This window comes from Protopterus annectens, chromosome 3.part0 (genome assembly GCF_019279795.1).
Source record: "Protopterus annectens isolate FY-2018-M chromosome 3.part0, PAN1.0, whole genome shotgun sequence".
Taxonomy (NCBI): Eukaryota; Metazoa; Chordata; order Ceratodontiformes; family Protopteridae; genus Protopterus; species Protopterus annectens.
In genome coordinates this window covers 1,549,046,844-1,549,064,848 of record NC_056731.1, presented here as the reverse complement: position 1 = coordinate 1,549,064,848, position 18,005 = coordinate 1,549,046,844, and the positions used below count along the sequence as shown (strand labels likewise).

The following is an 18,005-nucleotide window of genomic DNA, read 5'->3' as shown; positions in this document are numbered from 1 at the left end:
TTGGGTATTTATATGATGGGGCTTTGTAGGTTGATGACAAGGATCCAGTTTGGTTCAGAGAGGAGAGAGTACACCAAATGATGTTTGGCCTCAACCATTAATATATAGTTAAGTTTATTCTGTAAGGTTTTGTTGGAAGTCCGGTATCAAGGAGAGGGAACAGCCTGGTCAGGCTGGTGGGTGGAGAAGAGGGATATGCTTGTCCCTTTGCTGCCCCCCCCCCAGTTGTTGGAGCTTCAATGAGTTGGGAAATGAAAGTGAGTGATTGGATGCTGCTTGATAAGTAAAAGTAAGTGAGCGGAGGTAAGGATGCTGCTTATTTGGTTGGATGTTTAAGTCAATAAGTGGGAAATAAAAGTGAACAATGGGATACTGCTTGACACATAAATAAGTGAGCAGAGGTAAGGGCATTGCTTATTTGGTCAGGGTGAGCGAGGTCATGCTGTTATAGTTAACAGTTATATGGATGTTTATGCTGTGATTAATAAACTAAAATATCGGTCAATAAGTTATGTTTATGGAATTTTAATAAAGGTCATCAAATATCATTTGGTGTAATGTGTTTTTATTGAAGGGGACCAGGATAAATGCGGTTTGGTAACAAAGTAATTTGTCCAGGGACATCTTCAGGTTGGGGTTAGGAGAAATAGTGATGGGATTCAAGAGGGCAGGGGAAGACAGATAGTTGGGGGGTCAAAGGGTTAAACGAGAATGTAGGTTGATTGGGAGGAAATGAGGTAAGTGTAGGGAGGGGCTTAATGGGTTTTATGCAAGTCTAACTGGGTAAGGAATCACATTTTTGAGTGAACTTGGTACCCGTCCTCCCTTCCTGCTTTTGGAACATTAGGGTTATATGGTTATTTTTAAGTTTGTGTAGGCAAAGAAGACGTGCAAGGTTGTTCCTCTTCTGTTCCCCCTCTGGTGTTGGAGATTGAATGACTTGAGAAATGAAAGTGAGTGAATGGACACTGCTTGATAGGTAGAAGTATGCAAGCAGATTTGGTTGGATGGTTGCCAATCAATAACTGGGAAATGAAAGTGAGCGATGGGATGCTGCATGATAAATTAATGAGTGAACAATGGTCAGGGTGAGCGAGGTCATGGTGCCCTAATTAACAGTTATATAGATGTTTATGCTGTGAATAATAAACTAAAATACTGGTTAAAAAGTTATGTTTATGGAATTTTAATAAAGGTCGTTTAATAAAGGTCATCAAACGTCATTTGGAATAATGTGTTTTTATTGATGGGGACCGAGACAGATATGTGTGTGTGTGTGTGTGTGTGTGTGTGTGTGTGTGTGTGTGTGTGTGTGTGTGTGTGTGTGTGTGTGTGTGTGTGTGTGTGTGTGTGTGTGTGCGCGTGTGTGTCCCATTTCAGCTCCTTCATAACATCATACCTAACAGAGGTACAACTACTTTTTTCTTACAGTTCTGTGTACTGTTTACCAAAAGCTATGTGATACTGGCCTCTTCATTTGACTTTATTTAAAATATGTAGTTACCTAAATAAATCCAGAAAATTATTTGTCAAAGTTAGTTTTAGAAAGTTTTGAATAAATGTATTGTTAAACAGAACAGTATTAACAACCAGGAGCTGACAGACTGATTCTTGCAGGGATTTCAGTTTGACCATCTTATTCTCAACAGTGAAAACCTTAGTAAGTGACTTGCTACAGATCTAGTAACAGACATGTTCTGCTTCTGCTGTTTCATGATGAAACATTCCTGAGGATGTAATTATTTCCATAGATCACGTAATTTTTAATTTCTGAGAAATGTGTTTCTTGGGCTGAAACTTAATATATTTTAAATGTTATTCTTCTGCACCGTTACTAATTCTGCACTTTACTTCACCTAACTCTTTTTAGAGTGCCACTTTAATCACACATTCAGTCAGATGTAGTTATGTATGTTCAGAAGACTAAATGGTATTGCTGCTTAAAATAACCATAGCAAATGATTAGAAATGTGCCTAGATCATGACAGATAGAGTATAACAAAACAAGAAATGTGCACAAAAGGTTTTCCTCTAGTTGTAGCTTTATTCATAAACTCATTTTCATTTTGCCTTGAAGAACAAACTTGATATGACTTAAATGTTGCAGTAATTGTGAAACTAATATTAACACTAATGCATTTTCTTAAAGCATTATGTAGGAAGAAAGCTAGTGCCTATTTAAGGGAACACAGAATTCTTACCACCCATGTCTTCAAAACTTTTCAGCAAGTACTTGGACTCCTCCAGGATTGTGGACTCCATGGATATTTTACCCATCCCTAAATTCTTCAGCATTCTGAGGCCAAACCTTCTTTTTTCTTTCCAGGACTTTCCATAACGGGCTAAAGAAAATCCTGTGAATAAGTGCACAGTAATTATCTTAATAGTACACCAGCTAAAAACCCAAATATTCTCAATAATTATATCTTTCTTGACAACTGAGCTTATTCACAATAAATTGAAAAGTGCCATTCTTTTATACTGCTATTATTAATGGATTTTGTATGGCATTTATGATTACTAATTATAGTCAAATCTCAAAGGGGCTAGGAAGAGTATTTCTACTACTTTGTGATGATATTGTGACAGTGGAAGCTACATGTAAGATTTTTTATGCAAGCAAACTACATGCTTCAGATTTATTTATGAGTACCCCACACTGAACTTCCAGACTGAGTGTATGGTCATCTTATCAATCCATCTGATATCACTGCTAATCCTGTGAATGTATACACCTGTACTTAATAGACCTTACTTTGTTAACTAATTCGCACCTATAGTACTACATTGTATTTTTCTTTTTTATCACCATAGCTCCGTATGGCATCATGACATTCTTTGAGACTGTATTTCTTATATGTGACTTACCATTTAATAATAAGCATTGTACAATATGGCAAGATGTAAGAAACAAAATTATACTGTGATGTTAATCCAAGGAGGACTCCACTGGAGATATTAATGACTGATGTTTCCTGTTATTCATATTTTCATGTTTGCATTATCATATTCTCATAACTGAGTGATTTACATAATAAGTGTTGAGTTGAAATGTCATGGTGGGAGACAAACATACTGTTACTGTCCATGTACAGTGCACTACACTGGAGATACTGCTAGCTCCTTGATAATAATTCTGAAGATAAACAATATTTATATATGTATACTAATATATTGACTTGCAAACTATAGTATAACATCAAGCAATCCTCAGCATGGTGCTGGAGAAAACTGTCAATGATACTTACACTTCACATTGTACAGCCTGAGAGATACAATGTTATACTGTTTATTATGCAAATAAGCAGAACTTTTCACATTTTTGTAACTATGTCATTAAACATGCTTTCAGAAAGAAGGTTCTCACTATCATGTAAAAATTTAGGTCTTCTGAAAAAAAATACTTTTGACACTATATGTCTAGGCTATATAGTTTTCAAGCTATGAAACTATTTTTTTGTGTGAAAATTTAGAGAAAAATATCATTCTTGATTGTTTTCCATTATAGCATATTAAATTATCAATGTAAAGAATGGGGATGTAATGACTTATATGATGGTAAATAAGGCTTTTTTTCTTCTGCTGAACATATTACTGTTGGCACCTTCTTAGCCTTTGCTGTTGACAATATTTTTAATTTGGCCTATGTTTTTTAGATATTTTTACAAAATGCTCAGAAAGCTAAGGATATGAGAAGGTTGCCAGAACTGCAGCATTCATCACCTACTAGGTATGAATGAATTAACCAAGTCAAGCATTAACTAGCCAGGTAAGACTACAAATGTTTTTGCTAGCTGCATATTTCATGCATAGTAAATTCTTAAATTGTATTGGGTTCTTTTAGTAAATAATGCTAATCACTCAATTCATAAAGCCTATGGCCAATTATTATTTGAAAAGGGTATTGTTATATGTTAATGTTTAAGGATTATTAGTATCCACCTCTGAGAAAAAGAAAGACTGTTTCACTAACACTGCCAACCTTTTTATATTTCAGTTGACTTATTTCTAATAGTGGTCTGCCGAGTGGGATACATCATTTGATATAACTATTGCTAAATCTCCAGTCGTTAGAAAGGAGCACTGCTTGTTTGGGTTCCTTATGCAAGTTAGGATCATTGGAAGGATATCTTTTCAAGTACCAGAGTTCACTTGGACTGGCAGGGGATGCAAGGGAACAAACAGGTGGCAGAATTTGATGATATCCTGTCAAGGTTTTAACAGGAAATCAGTTGGATATAGTACCTTGTGCACATTTTTTTTGTGGCAGAGACAAGTATATGAGGATGGTTGCATGCCGAAGACCGAGCCAGCCAGCGCCTACTCATGTAACAGAGATTGGTAAGACGGCTACTTTTGAGAAAGACCTGGATAGTATCAACAAGCCTGAACCTGACCTACAGTTAAAATTCATTTTTGTAAATTTAGATAACAGGTGGCATATATCCAATCCACCATTGTCAAAAAGTACCAGATTTCTTTTGAAAGGGAAACTAGTTAGGGTCAGAAAGACAGAGCTGAGGCAGGTTCATCTCTCAGATGCCACCTTGCAGGACTCTATGGAGACAGATAAGGAATATTCTGATTCTCAAGAGAGGGTGTATCCATACATTGAGACAAGGAATTGTTCTCCAGAGAATGGGCTCCTGGATGGGGGATGGAGGGAGAAGTAGCACAATAGTTAGTAGTTTCAAGGGCTTATCATTGGGAACTTCTCTCAATAGCTACTGGTATTCATTTTTCAGGACATCTATATATAAAGCTTATAAAAAGAAGGCTTATGTAGAATTTCTGTTGGGGAGATATTACAAATAATATGAGGACGCACTATAAAACATGTGAGCAGTGCCAAAAGGTTGGTTAGGTAGGGGACAACCTGAAGGTACTATTATCTGTTACTGAGGAACTCAGAAAAGAGACAAAGATAGGGCTGCTTTTGCTACTATTGCCTGTTATAGTTGAATCATGAAAGTTGGCAGCCACTACTGCCCTTCTATCCTTCACAGATACCATCAATAGAAACTGTAACAAAAACCTTCTCTCATCTGCACTTTTCATTGACCTCTCTAAAGCTTTCGACATGGTTAAACATACCCTCTTAATCAATATTCTGGAATCTCTCTCCTTTGATGCTCTAGCCTTAAAATGGTTCACATCATACCTCAGCAATAGACAACAAGCAGTCCAATGGGAAAATCAAGTCTCATCCTTTTAACCTGTTACTATTGGGGTCCCTCAGGGCTCTATTCTTGGACCACTTCTCTTCTCCTTATTTATTAATGATCTCCATGTAGCAATTCCACAAGCCACTTCTATTCAATATGCAGATGACTCCACACTAATATGCTCATCAACCTCTCCATCTGAACTATATTCTCTTACTCAAGACTGTAGAAACATGGTTTTCCAAACGCTGTCTCCTTCTTAATGCTAAAAAAACAAAACTCCTTCTCTTTACACCCACTACTAGGTCTTCCCCCTTAGACTTCTCTATCTCTTCAAATAATGGTACTGTTATTCTCCCTGACACTACCACTAAACTTCTAGGAATAACCATTGATAATAATCTCTCATTTGATTACCATATAAACAATACCATTAAAACAGTAAACAGAAAAATAGGCTCCCTATACAGAATAAAACCCTTCTTAACTTTGGCAGCCAGAGCCAAGATTGCTCATTCCCATCTAATCTTAACCCTCCTATATGCTTCACCTATATTTACCAACCTTAAGAAAACCAACCTTAGCAAATTAGTAACCTCCTATAATAACATTGCTAGATTTGCTACTGGCAATCCCTTCAGAACCCATCACTGTTCAAATCTTAAACAACTAAATTGGCTCAAATTCCAAAACCATCTGATTATCCCCCAATTCACAATTGCCCACAAGATATTTTACCAACCCAGTAATACCCCTATACTCTCAAAACTCATAGTCCCATATAATAATCTGAACTCCCTACGTTCTTCTAGAAAACTTCTTGCCAGCTTAACAAAGTCTAATAATGCAGCTACCAACACAACAGGAAAACTCTGGAATCTACTACCCACTGAACTAACTCTAACTACATCCTTGCCAGTCTTTAAACAAAAACTTAGAAAACACCTCCAAATGCACTGGCTATGCCCTTGTAGTAACCCTGACTAACCATCCTCTTCACCCCTCTTTCTTCCTCTTCTTTCCATACTTTCAAACTTCTACATGCTGTTGACTTGTAAATAAGACTGACTCTTTCTAAACTCTAATCAACTTAGTGTTTAAATAATTATATTTCATATGATCTATTGTACATAACTCTTACTATTCTGTTTTTGAGCTGTCAAGCTGTATTCTGCTCTCTGTACTGTTTCTCAAGTGTTTTTATCTATTGTACATAACTCTTACTGTATTATATCTGTTCTAGCTCTCTTAAACTTTACTGTTTTACTTTAACATTTCTCTAGTATTTTTATCTCAAGAATGTATTAACTACCTGTTTTTATTTTTGATTTTTAATCCTTTTTTTCACCATGTAACAATATTTTATACTTTGTATATCTGTGTGGAGCTTTTCTCCCCGGGCCTCTACTGAAAATGGAAATATATCCAGCTAGACTAGCCCGGTCAACAAATGTAAAATAAAAAAATAAATAAAAATAAAATGTATATCATGGACCCTCCTAATACCTTTGTGATGATGGTAGGCTATGCTTCAATGTATCCTGAGGTGGTGACTTAAGCTTCTGTTGAAGCAGCGATAGAACATGGCTATTAAAAACTTTCTGTAGGGTAGGATTTTGTTGAGAAATACTGAAGAGGAGCTCATTTATGTCAGGCCTGCTGACCTGTCTATGGCAGCTCTGTGGGGTAAAGTAATTAAAGATTACCTGCTTATCACCTGCAAAAAAAAAAAGGTCTGGTGGAAAGGTTTAACTGTACTCTTAAAATAATGTTGCGAGCCATGGCAACACAGATTAAACTGAAATACCCCAGACTATTTGCATCTGTTTACAGCTGCAAAACCAAAGGGTAAAAGGGTCATACAGGATTGCAGCATCAATATTATCTGCGCAGACTAAGATAATGCTGCTTTGAGCTATCAACAGAGAAGCTACCCCTTGAGTATGTCTCTTGCCATCAAAAGTGATGCATCTAAAAATACATTGGCTATGTGTAGACCTTATTTTCTTGAGGGATAGCAACAGAAAATAATAATTAACAGACTAATATTGAAGTTACAGAATTTAAAACTATATACTGTATTATCGCTCAAAATAAGCATTTTTATTTGCTTTTATTGAACATTTCAAAACATGCAGTGTCATCATCACCACTCAAATACACCAAAGCATTTTTCTTCTTGTGTTGTTAACTCTTGTTGTACAATAATAATAATAATAATAACTACAAAAGTGTACCTTATATAATAGTGCTAAGAATAAAGTTCTTCTTTTTATATACATATCACAACCTTTACAGTTGTGGTAGTTGGTGCAATGGGTTAACAGTGAGAATGAGAGTTCATTTGGTATATGGTTTGATTCCCTCGACCCTCTTTTAATTACTGTATAACCTTGAGTAAATCACTTAACCAGATATGTCGCCCCTCAACATTATTGGTGAGGAAAAAAAATCTGCAATTTGGTGATCAGGTATCTGGAGGTCCTAGAATGCAATAGCCAATCAGGTCCCATTTCTGCTTCCTGCTCCCAACACTCCTTCCTTAGATGAGAGAAAAAAAACTTTTGTTTTTCCTTAAACTGCAGGAAGTACTTGCTACAGTTTATTAAATGCAAGAAATGCTATAATACTCAAGATTTCAGGGTTTAGTTATAAAAAAAAAAAGAAAAAATATCTTGTTTTCTTCTAAACTGTACAAAAATGCTTGCTAGAAATGTAGCAAGTAGTTGCTATAGCATCAACCATTCAATGAACACTACATTTGTCAGGTTTGTCCATGAATGCAATATTGGCATTTAAAAGCCAGTATGCACTAAACAATGATCGGGATTTGATGGCCCATGACCTGTGTTCAGTTAGTGGCATGAGTGCAGGTGGCATTTGGTACTGAGTATAGGAGGATGGGTTTGAGCAGCTGCTATGGGCTCAGTTATCCCTGGTGAAGACAGGCAACATTATTCCACTGAATTGGTGAGATCTGGTGTAGATTGGACTTATTGCTGATGATAACGGGTCTAGCATTGTGTCACACTGCAGAGGTCCAGGGACTAAATATTTAATAGTGCACATGAGCCTTCACTGATAGGCATCAAGTGTGAAGCATGCACTTCTGCCATGAAGATGATTTTAGGTTGGTTCACCTGACATACTGACTGATCCATTACCCCAGCTCTCACCTTGTAGGAATAATGGCCCTTGTGAGCTCAGAAACAGGGACTGAATGGGCCATTTGGCTGCTGCCCATGGGAAGAGATGAGCTCAACATTTGCCCTGAATGAGGACACCTGTCAATGAATGGGTTATGGGACTCTCAACATCTCTGGAAATTTGCTGTGTCTTGGAAGGGGGGGCATTGATGAGGTCACTCTGGGAACCTAGTTGCACTCCCTCAAGAAGAATGAATGGTTCAGTTTGGTGAAAGTAGAGGTGCCACAGGAATCCCTCAAGAGGACACAATGGGAAAAGAAAATCTACTCTGCAGGCAACATGAAAGGGCCCATTCACTATTTTAAGAAAGATAAGTGATGTTAATTATGTGATAAAATTGCCAAGCAGGAACCAAAGACATAAATTCTACCATGTTAACATGATGAACTCCTACCAAGATGAAGAGACTGTACTACTCAATATCTGCAGTGGGCTTTGGAAGGAGACAGAGAAGGATCTTGAGTTAGACTTTCTTAGCAAATGAGGCAGCATTCAGCTGTCTCCTACCCTGTCTCAGGAAATCCAAGCAGTACTGTATGGATTTGAGGGCATGCTCAATGCGAATTCAAGTTGTACCCAGCTGATAGTGCACCATATGGACACACTGATCCAACAGTTCATCAAACAGGCTTTGTATAGGGATGCTAAGCAAGCCAAGCAAACCATGTGGGATGACCTACAGAAGGTGATTAATCTAGGGATATATAGGAATTCAACAGTCCAAGGGGATTCATTCAATAGTCCTAGTGTGAAAGAAAGATGGGATCACCAGTCTGAATAAAATTAAACAGTCAGACAGAGTGAAATGATTACTTTCTGTTTGGATCAGAGGAAACTTGTTTGGTGTGGCCAAGTATCTAAGTGCTATAGATCTGTCTAATGATTATTGACAGGTAACTTGACACTATTTGCTTACATATTTATATTGATTGCATAGTTGTATCTATGTATCATTATGAATGCACATGAGTGTAATATCTTTTTTAGTAAGATAGCTGAAGCACCAGTTCCCTAGATATTACTTGGTTGCCTATCACAATTGCATTTACATTTCTATTTATATACACTTTCAAGATTTACAAAAGAAATTTAGTTTGCTAGTTTTCTTTTTTTCTTTCTTTTTTTGTATTTTGTTAGAGTATTCCATGATAAAGGAGCAGCTTTGTAGAAGTTTATTTCTAGTTTGGGATGGTATAAATGATATCTGTATCTGTAGGTTCCCATTCAGTTTTATTTGCGGATATTGATTTAGGCTTAGATTTAGGGTAAGTCTCAGTATTATCCAAACATTTTTGTTTAGTGACATATGTAAAACTGTGGCCATAAAGCCACAAGTAAAATGTCCACAGCTCAGAGGTTCCTTCTCTGTTTAAAACCAGTGGTGCAATATGCAGCGCTCTCACCTTGGGTGACAGAAGACTAGAAGGCTGTGGGTTATAATCCCAATCCAGGTGATTTTATTGCTTACACTGCAGTTCAGCATCAGAGGGTACTGCATTCCTGAGTGTGTCATCCTTTAGATGAAATGTTAAACTGAGGTCCAGTCTGCTGGACTTGGTGGTAGCTCAGATGGAGGTAAAAGATCCATTGTCACCTATCAAAAAGAATAGGGGTCCTTTATATATACAAAGAAAACAGTATTCACAGATTAATTGTGTATTTAAATTAAAAAATATTTTTTTCATCTCCTTCACATACACATTCACATATTTTCTAGCAAATTTCTGTACTTATTAGACCCACCTCTTTTTGCCATAGTCACAATCTAATTTTATTCAATATTATTTGCAAAGTCCATTTTCCATTAAACATAATTAAATGTATCCTTTAATTTCATGTGGCTCATATTACATAAATATTTTTTATCAATTCTTTTAATATATTTTATACCTCTGTTCTTACAACACACATATTTAATCATGCCCATACTTATCCACTTTTTCAATATATTCAAAAATATATCTTTATGTAACTTTTCCCATAATTTTGACTCTTTTACATTTCACAAATACATGTTCAGTAGTTTCCTCTTCACCACAGTATAAACATATTCTTTCACTTTTCTTTTTATGTGGCACATTTCTTTTTACAAGTAATTTATACATTCCCCGTCTCCACAAAAATCTTGGCATTCTGCTTTTTATTGCACCATTTATTTCTTATTTTTATAGCTTTATTTTTCCTTCTGCTAACTTTTCCCATTGTTTAAAAAATATCATATCATGATACTCCTGTATCAGGGATTTCTTTCATTTTCTATTTCACCACTTTTTATCTTTCACATTAATATTTTGCCTTGGTAGCATTTAATTTCTTCATTTTTACATTATTTTTTACTTCTTTTTATCATATCTCAACATTTTTCATACCTATATTTGAATAGTCTTGCAACTAAAGTTTTCTTTTGCATTTATCTACTTTAACATTTTATATAAATTTAGAGATTCAACATATACCACTGGGTTAATCAATCCTATGCCTCCTTCTTCTTCATTTACATACAGAATTCCTCGTTTTACTGGATTCAGTCTAGAACTTCATATGAAAAAAAAATGCTACAGCAATCCTTTCTCCAATATAATTGGTAGTATAAATACACTTGCTAAATATGCATTTTCATATTAAAACTGAATTTATCAAATAAACCTTTTTCTAAATGACAATCTATCACTTTTCCAGAAAGACAAATTCTTTTTAACTGTTCTATCTTTTCCCATTGCATCTGCCTTAGAATCTTATTCCCAAATTTTAGACCCAAACAAGAAAGTTCATTCATTGTTAATTGCATTCTTTCTTTCTTAACAAAATCTCTCTACCCTTTTAAATATTCATTCAAAGAGCATATTACTTTTTCTTTCCACACCTATTTTTTTTTTTTGCAATTACTATAATATAATCTACATAAATTAACATGACTAGGATTCTTAAGCCTTCAGGTATTACATACTCTGCTTCCTTCATTTTATAGTTTATTTCACATGCAATTACATTCATCATTATAGTAACAAGTATACAACTCATTACACATCCCTGTCTCATACCCTTCCTCATTTTATACCTCTTTACTTAGCCAACCATTTATGAAAATATTTACTTTATTCTTTCTTTAAGTAGATATACATACTTTCATGATTTTTTCACTTATATTCTCACTTATATTGTATTATTTCATTATCACTCATAAGACTTTATGTATCAAATGCCTTATTAAGATATCCTATCATAAGTTCAGTTTCTTCTCCTCTATTTATAATGTATATCATCCACAATCTCTCTTAATATCATTAATAATTCTTGACATCCCTTCCCTTTTATAGTATATATACCATGTTTCATAATACTTTTTCCTTTGTTTCAAATCTCTTCTGTAATATTTTCATAAAAATTGTGTTATTGTTCAGTACTATCGGTCTACAGTTTTTCATTATACTTTTTCTTCTTTCTTCCACATACATTTAAGTATTCCACTGCATAATTTTTATACAAAAAAATCTGTATTTAGCCATTCATTCAAAATCTTTAAAAATATTCCTTTTGCCATTCTATTAAATTTTTATATAATTCATACCCTATTCCATCTGGCCCTACTGCTGAATCTATATCCACTTGTCTTACTAGTTTACCTAACTCATATAAAGAAATCTCCTTTTCAAATTCTATATTTTCTCATTCTGAAAACATTTACCATTCCTATTATTTTTATGTCTTCTTTTCTTCTTTAAACATCTCTTGTACACGTTCTACAACAACATTCATAATTTGTTCCTAGTCCACTTAAATATGCAGATACTTCTCTTTTTCCTTGTAAAGAACATCTTTGTTTGAATAATAATTTAATTTTCTCTTGTTTTTGATATACTTGTTTCTCTTTATTAAAATACTCTCCATCATTATTTTCTAAATATTCTAATGCATCTTTATACACTCTTTTATACTTTTCTTTACCCAATTTTCTTATATCATATAGCCACTGTAAATGATATTTTTTACATTTGATCTTAAAATTCATCCACAGTTCAGACCAATGTTTATAAAATGCTCTCATTGTAATATGATCTCCTCATAACAGCATTATTAATCTTATTCCTTCTTTAGCCCATATTTTCTCATTTAACCTTTTTATTCATTTGCCTATTTTTATATATTCCTTTATCTCTATCCATATTTGGGTCTATATTATATCATTGAATGCTTAAAAAAGTGAATGCAGATTGATCAACCTAATTTAAGTTAAAGCTTACAATCTCAAACTGTCAGATCAGCCATTTTTTTTTTCCCAGGGAAAAAAAATTGCTGATCCAAAACACATACACACAACACAAGCACTCCAAACAAACAGAAATCCACACACATACACCTAAAATCTGATACCTAACCCTACACTAAACTATGCACACACCATTAACTACCCACTTACCTTAACCCAAACCCTAACCCTAAGGTCCATCACTATTGCACACTCACCCGCTCCTAACCCTAACTCACTTAAATCTGCCCTAACCCTCATGTCCACTCAATCGCACACACACCTAACCCGAGCTCTAACCCTAACTCACCTAAATCACCCTAACACTCACATCCACACAATCGCACACTTACCTGAATCCGACCAGTAACTTTCCACCATAACACTGAAAATACCAAAGCAACAGAAACAGACAACCAAATTCTTTCCCTAGGAAAAAATTTGAGTTTCTGCTGCTTCGATATTTTGCAGTTTCGCGAAAATAAGTTTGATCAACCGTTCGCTTTTTTAAGCATTCGAGGATATAATATAGACCCCCATATTTCTAAATGATCCCCCCCAAAAAAAACTGATTCAACTGATTCTCCTTTGCCTGTGATTAATCCTTCTGATATTTCAGTTCTGTAAACTTCTTCTTTCGGCTTTTCCCAGATAGGGGTCACCACAGTGGATCATCTGTCCACTCATAATTGGCACTGGAGTTTTTATGGTGTCAAGTTGCCAGCCCGGCACCCAACCTTCTACAGAACGCACACACACACACACACACACACACACACACACACACACACACACACACACACACACGCACTCACTCACACCTAGGGCCAATTTAGAGTGTCCAATCACATGTCTTTGGGATGTGGAAGGAAACTAGATCACCTGGAGGAAACCCATGCGACCACAGGGAGGACATGCAGACTCCGCACAGAAGGCACCCCAGCTGAAGATAGAACCAGAAAACCTCTTGCTGTGAAGTAGCAATGCTAACTGCTGCACCATCGTGGCCACCCTATTTCAGTTCTGTAAACACCGTTTAATAAGTCCATGAATTTCTTTCCAAGAGTCTTAATTTACCTCATAACTTCTAATATTTTTCTTATTCTTCATTTCTTTTTATGTTTATCTGTCACAATTAAAATCACCTGTTTTATTTACCACTACATAATCTAGAGTCTGATGAAATACACTTTTTCTTTCTTTGCAAGTAATGTAAGCATATAATGCTATAATTCTATATACTTGTTTTTTTCCATTTTTAGTCTACAGCAGTTAATCTTCCCATTCTTAGTAAAGTTATATCTAATAAGTTTATTGTAGTTCTACAAGATATTCCTATTCAAAAACATCCATCATTTCTCAAATTCCAAGTTTTCTTTCCCCACAATCTTTCTGTTTATAATATTTCTTCATTTGATAAGAATCTTGTATCTCCTAGTACAATTACATCTACATCACATTTGTGGCACCATCTCAAAATCCATATCCTTCTCACTGTATTTTTAGTACTATTTACATTCACAGAAAGTATCCTAAAGTTATTACTTTCCCTTTTCCTTAACTTTCGGGAGATTATAATTATATTTTATTTCTCATCCATGGCCTTTCATTATTTATGTCTACTCCTTTAAATTTTCATTTCCTATCTTTTACGTATTTACCAGTTGAATTCTTTTTCCCTTTTACTGCTTCCAATTTTATATCTTCCTCATGACTTATTTCAGAATCTTCATCCATTTCTTCTTTCTTATCACTTTCTTTATCTTATTTATCTAACCTTTCTTGTATTTCCATTCCTAATGTTTCTTTTCTTTGTTCTTTTTCTTCCTTTTCATTACTTTCAGTCTTACAGTCCATCCATAAATACACACATGTGTTACGTTTATAACACTTCAGTTCACATTTTTTTGGATCATGACCTAGTTCATTCTCCTCAAATGTAACATTTCATTTTTACAGTTATTTATCAAATGTTCTTCTTTTCTACAAAAGAAACATGTTTTGGGTTGTCACCAGTAATTTATTACACCTATATTTCCTTCAGCAATTATCATACTTGGAAAATATATATATATATATATATATATATATATATATATATATATATATAGTTCTCCTTTATAGTCTTGAAATACTAAAATCTCGAATTTCACTATCCTCGAAACTATAAATGTGAATGACTCACAATCCTGAAACCCAAAAGCACGAAACACACAATCACGAACATACATACACCATACACCACACAACACACACCGTTCTAGTCACACCCACAAACTATGCAACCCTACACTACATGTAAGCAGGGGGGCCACTGTGGGGAAAAGGGGGTGAGAGTCCAGGATGCAAGCTGTTAGAGATATGATCAACACCGCTGATGCTCTGATCAGTCACTGCCAGTCATTGGTCTGCTTGCAATTTGTTTAGCATGGCTGCTGTTTGGTATGCAAGCAGTATCAGTAACATTTTAAACAGCAGTAATCTGAGTTGCAGCTGTTTAAATGACTGACTGCAGTATGTTTATGTCATTGCAGTAATATAGGATTGAAAGAAAGGAAAGAGGTACTATGTATTAATATAAAAGCTCTTTCTTTGTTTAGAGCTGTTTGGTTCCCAACTCAAGAGGACATTTTTTTATTGCTCAGTTCTAGTTCAGGGGGTCAACTGAGGGATTGCCTTGGGTGCTCTGACCTTTAGCATCATCTCTGTTACAATGCATACACAATCCACTTATTACACAGAGATTCTGTAACAGAATACTTCTTTTGAATACAGAATTATTTATACCAGTGTATTACATTGTGCATATGACACTCACACCTGCTGTATTTCTACACACATCATTTGATGCATCCATGTCATAAAATTTCAGCTGAGTGGGGCCAATAGTTTACAAGTCAAGGGCATGACACTTAGAGACAGCCAGAAGGTCTGTCTTTGACCAGTCCTTTTACTACAGATTATTTTTTCAAAACAATATATTGTCCAAATGTTCAAATAGCAGTATAACTAAACGTGTTCATAAAGTTTTACAGACCCTTCATCAACTCTCAGAGTTTTGCCACAAATATATATATGATTCATTTGCATGTTCTTGATTTTCACTATGTAGACACATCATAGAGTGATGCTCTTGAAGAATGACCATTTCTGTGGTTAGGGAACCAGCACAACCTACAGCACTGAAATCCGTATCTACTACCTTCAGCACATGCTAATGAAGGTTAAAAGTGAGTGCCTTTGTCTCCCAAGTGTAGCATTGATTGCAAGAGAAAACAGGCTGTGACATATTATTGATAATAAGTCTATGTACAGCATACTTGACATTTCTTACTGCTATCATAAACAACATGAAGCTGTGAGGTTAACTTGTACTGCTGTATGTACGTCTTCTACAATTATTTTAGTAATGTACTATATGTACCTGCTGCATTTTTTGAAAATGTCACCAAAGCAATGGATGAAGGCAAAATGTTACACACTGCATACCTCGACCTGACCAAAGCTTTTGACACAATTCCCCACTCAGGCATAGTAGAAAAGCTAAACAAACTGGAAATAAACCCCTGTGTTACCCAATGGATTTCCAACTGGCTCACAGATAGGATGCAGATAATCAAAATAGGGGAAGTTACCTGCACAAAGAGACCAGTCACCAGTGAAGTGCCCAATATTCTGTGATGGGACCTCCCCTGTTTGGTATCTACTTTTCTGAAGTAAAAGCCTGTACCAAAGGGCTCTAACTGACCACGTTTACAGATGACAGCAAGCCAGGAACAGTCATTGAACATCCAAATGAGTTAGCCATCCAGCAGGGAGTTTGTCTCAAATAAATAACTGGTCTCAGAATCATGGTTTGAAACTAAATGTTAAAAATGCATAATTGTGACCTTTGAGAATTCATCTAAACCAGGGAGCTACCACATTGACAATATGCCTGCAAGAGCTGACGTATGTGTACAATGATCTAACTTTTTGCCAATGTGCCTATTGTAGTAAGAAAGTTTTTTTTATATTGCACAGCGTATAAATAAAAGGATTGTATCTAGATCTAGGGATCTCATTGCCCCCCTTTAGTCATCTTTCAATAAGCCAATCATCGAATATAATGACCCCTTTGGCACCAGTCTGTCCAGATACATGCAACATCTGAAACACCCACAGAGATACCTTATTAAAGGGGTAGAAAGCCTAAACATCTTGTCCTACATGAACCTGTTTCTGGCATGCAAGGCATCCTCCAGTCCATTACTGATGGATTTACTGCACATTAGCAAGTCATATGGCATTACAAATACTCAGTCTAGGGATTCAAATCTCTTGTGCTACATTAACAGAATGGTTTGGAAGGACAGGTACATTTTGCAGTGGATACCACTGCTATAGAACAGATGCCTCATCCACATAAAACCAAGTTCATCCCTGACAATTTTCAAGCACAACTTAGATATACAGGTGGGAAACAGAAAATGTACCCAAGGACTGCCCCCCCCTAGACTACTAATAGACAGATGCAGCTCCTAAATGCTTTATCCCTTGCATGCATACATGCATCCATCCATCCATCCACAACCCCTTATTCCTATTTTTGCATATGGAGTGTCACTTCACCAGTGACAATTGTCTAGATCCAAAGGGGAGGTCATATCAAATTATCTATGGTATGATCCCAGTTATTCTTATTAGGGGTATGATCCCAGTTATTCTCATTAGGGGTATGATCCTAGTTATTCTCATTAGGGGTATGATCCCAGTTATTCTCATTAGGGGTATGATACCAGTTATTCTCATTAGGGGTATGATCCCAGTTATTCTCATAAGTGATAAGGCCAATCTATAAGCAAATGGGACAGGTTATTTCAAGCACAAAAAGGGAAATTGCCTAGGTTTAAATGGCCTGCAAGGGCAGCTAGCCTAGTACTTACCTATGAGCCTATACATGAGGTGGTGGTGCACAGTTTATGCGTGTAATGCACTGCTTCTTTTTTTGCAACGTGGATTTTGTTGTCAATTTTTTGTTCACTATTAGTCTTATGTCTCATTGGTTTGATGTTACATCTATTGTTCGCAGGGGTGGTGTTATGTGTTTGCACATATACAAACTTTTGATTTTCAATAAGTTAACATCAGATAACTTAATCATTTCCTGTTTACATTCCTGATGTTTGCAATCTGATATTCGATTGTTCAACAAATAGCATTCTTGCCAAATTATTACAATTCCATGAAAAATATATATCTATATAATTTCTCTCTCTCTCTCTCTCTCTCTCTATATATATATATATATATATATGTATCAAATTTTATTTATTTATTTTTCATTTGTTGACCGGGATAGTCCGGATAGATACTTGTCCATTTTCAGCGGAGGCCCGGGGAGAAAA

At 35.5% G+C, this 18,005-nt stretch overlaps 1 protein-coding gene across 1 annotated transcript in view; it reads right to left on the bottom strand.

Moving 5' to 3' along the window:
• LOC122796845 (cytochrome P450 2F2-like) overlaps positions 1-18,005 on the bottom strand; it is a 313,872-nt gene that overhangs the window by 177,604 nt on the left and 118,263 nt on the right. The window contains exon 3 of the mRNA XM_044065588.1: positions 2,202-2,354. Coding sequence (XP_043921523.1) covers positions 2,202-2,354 — 153 coding nt within the window. The remainder of the gene's footprint in view (positions 1-2,201; positions 2,355-18,005) is intronic.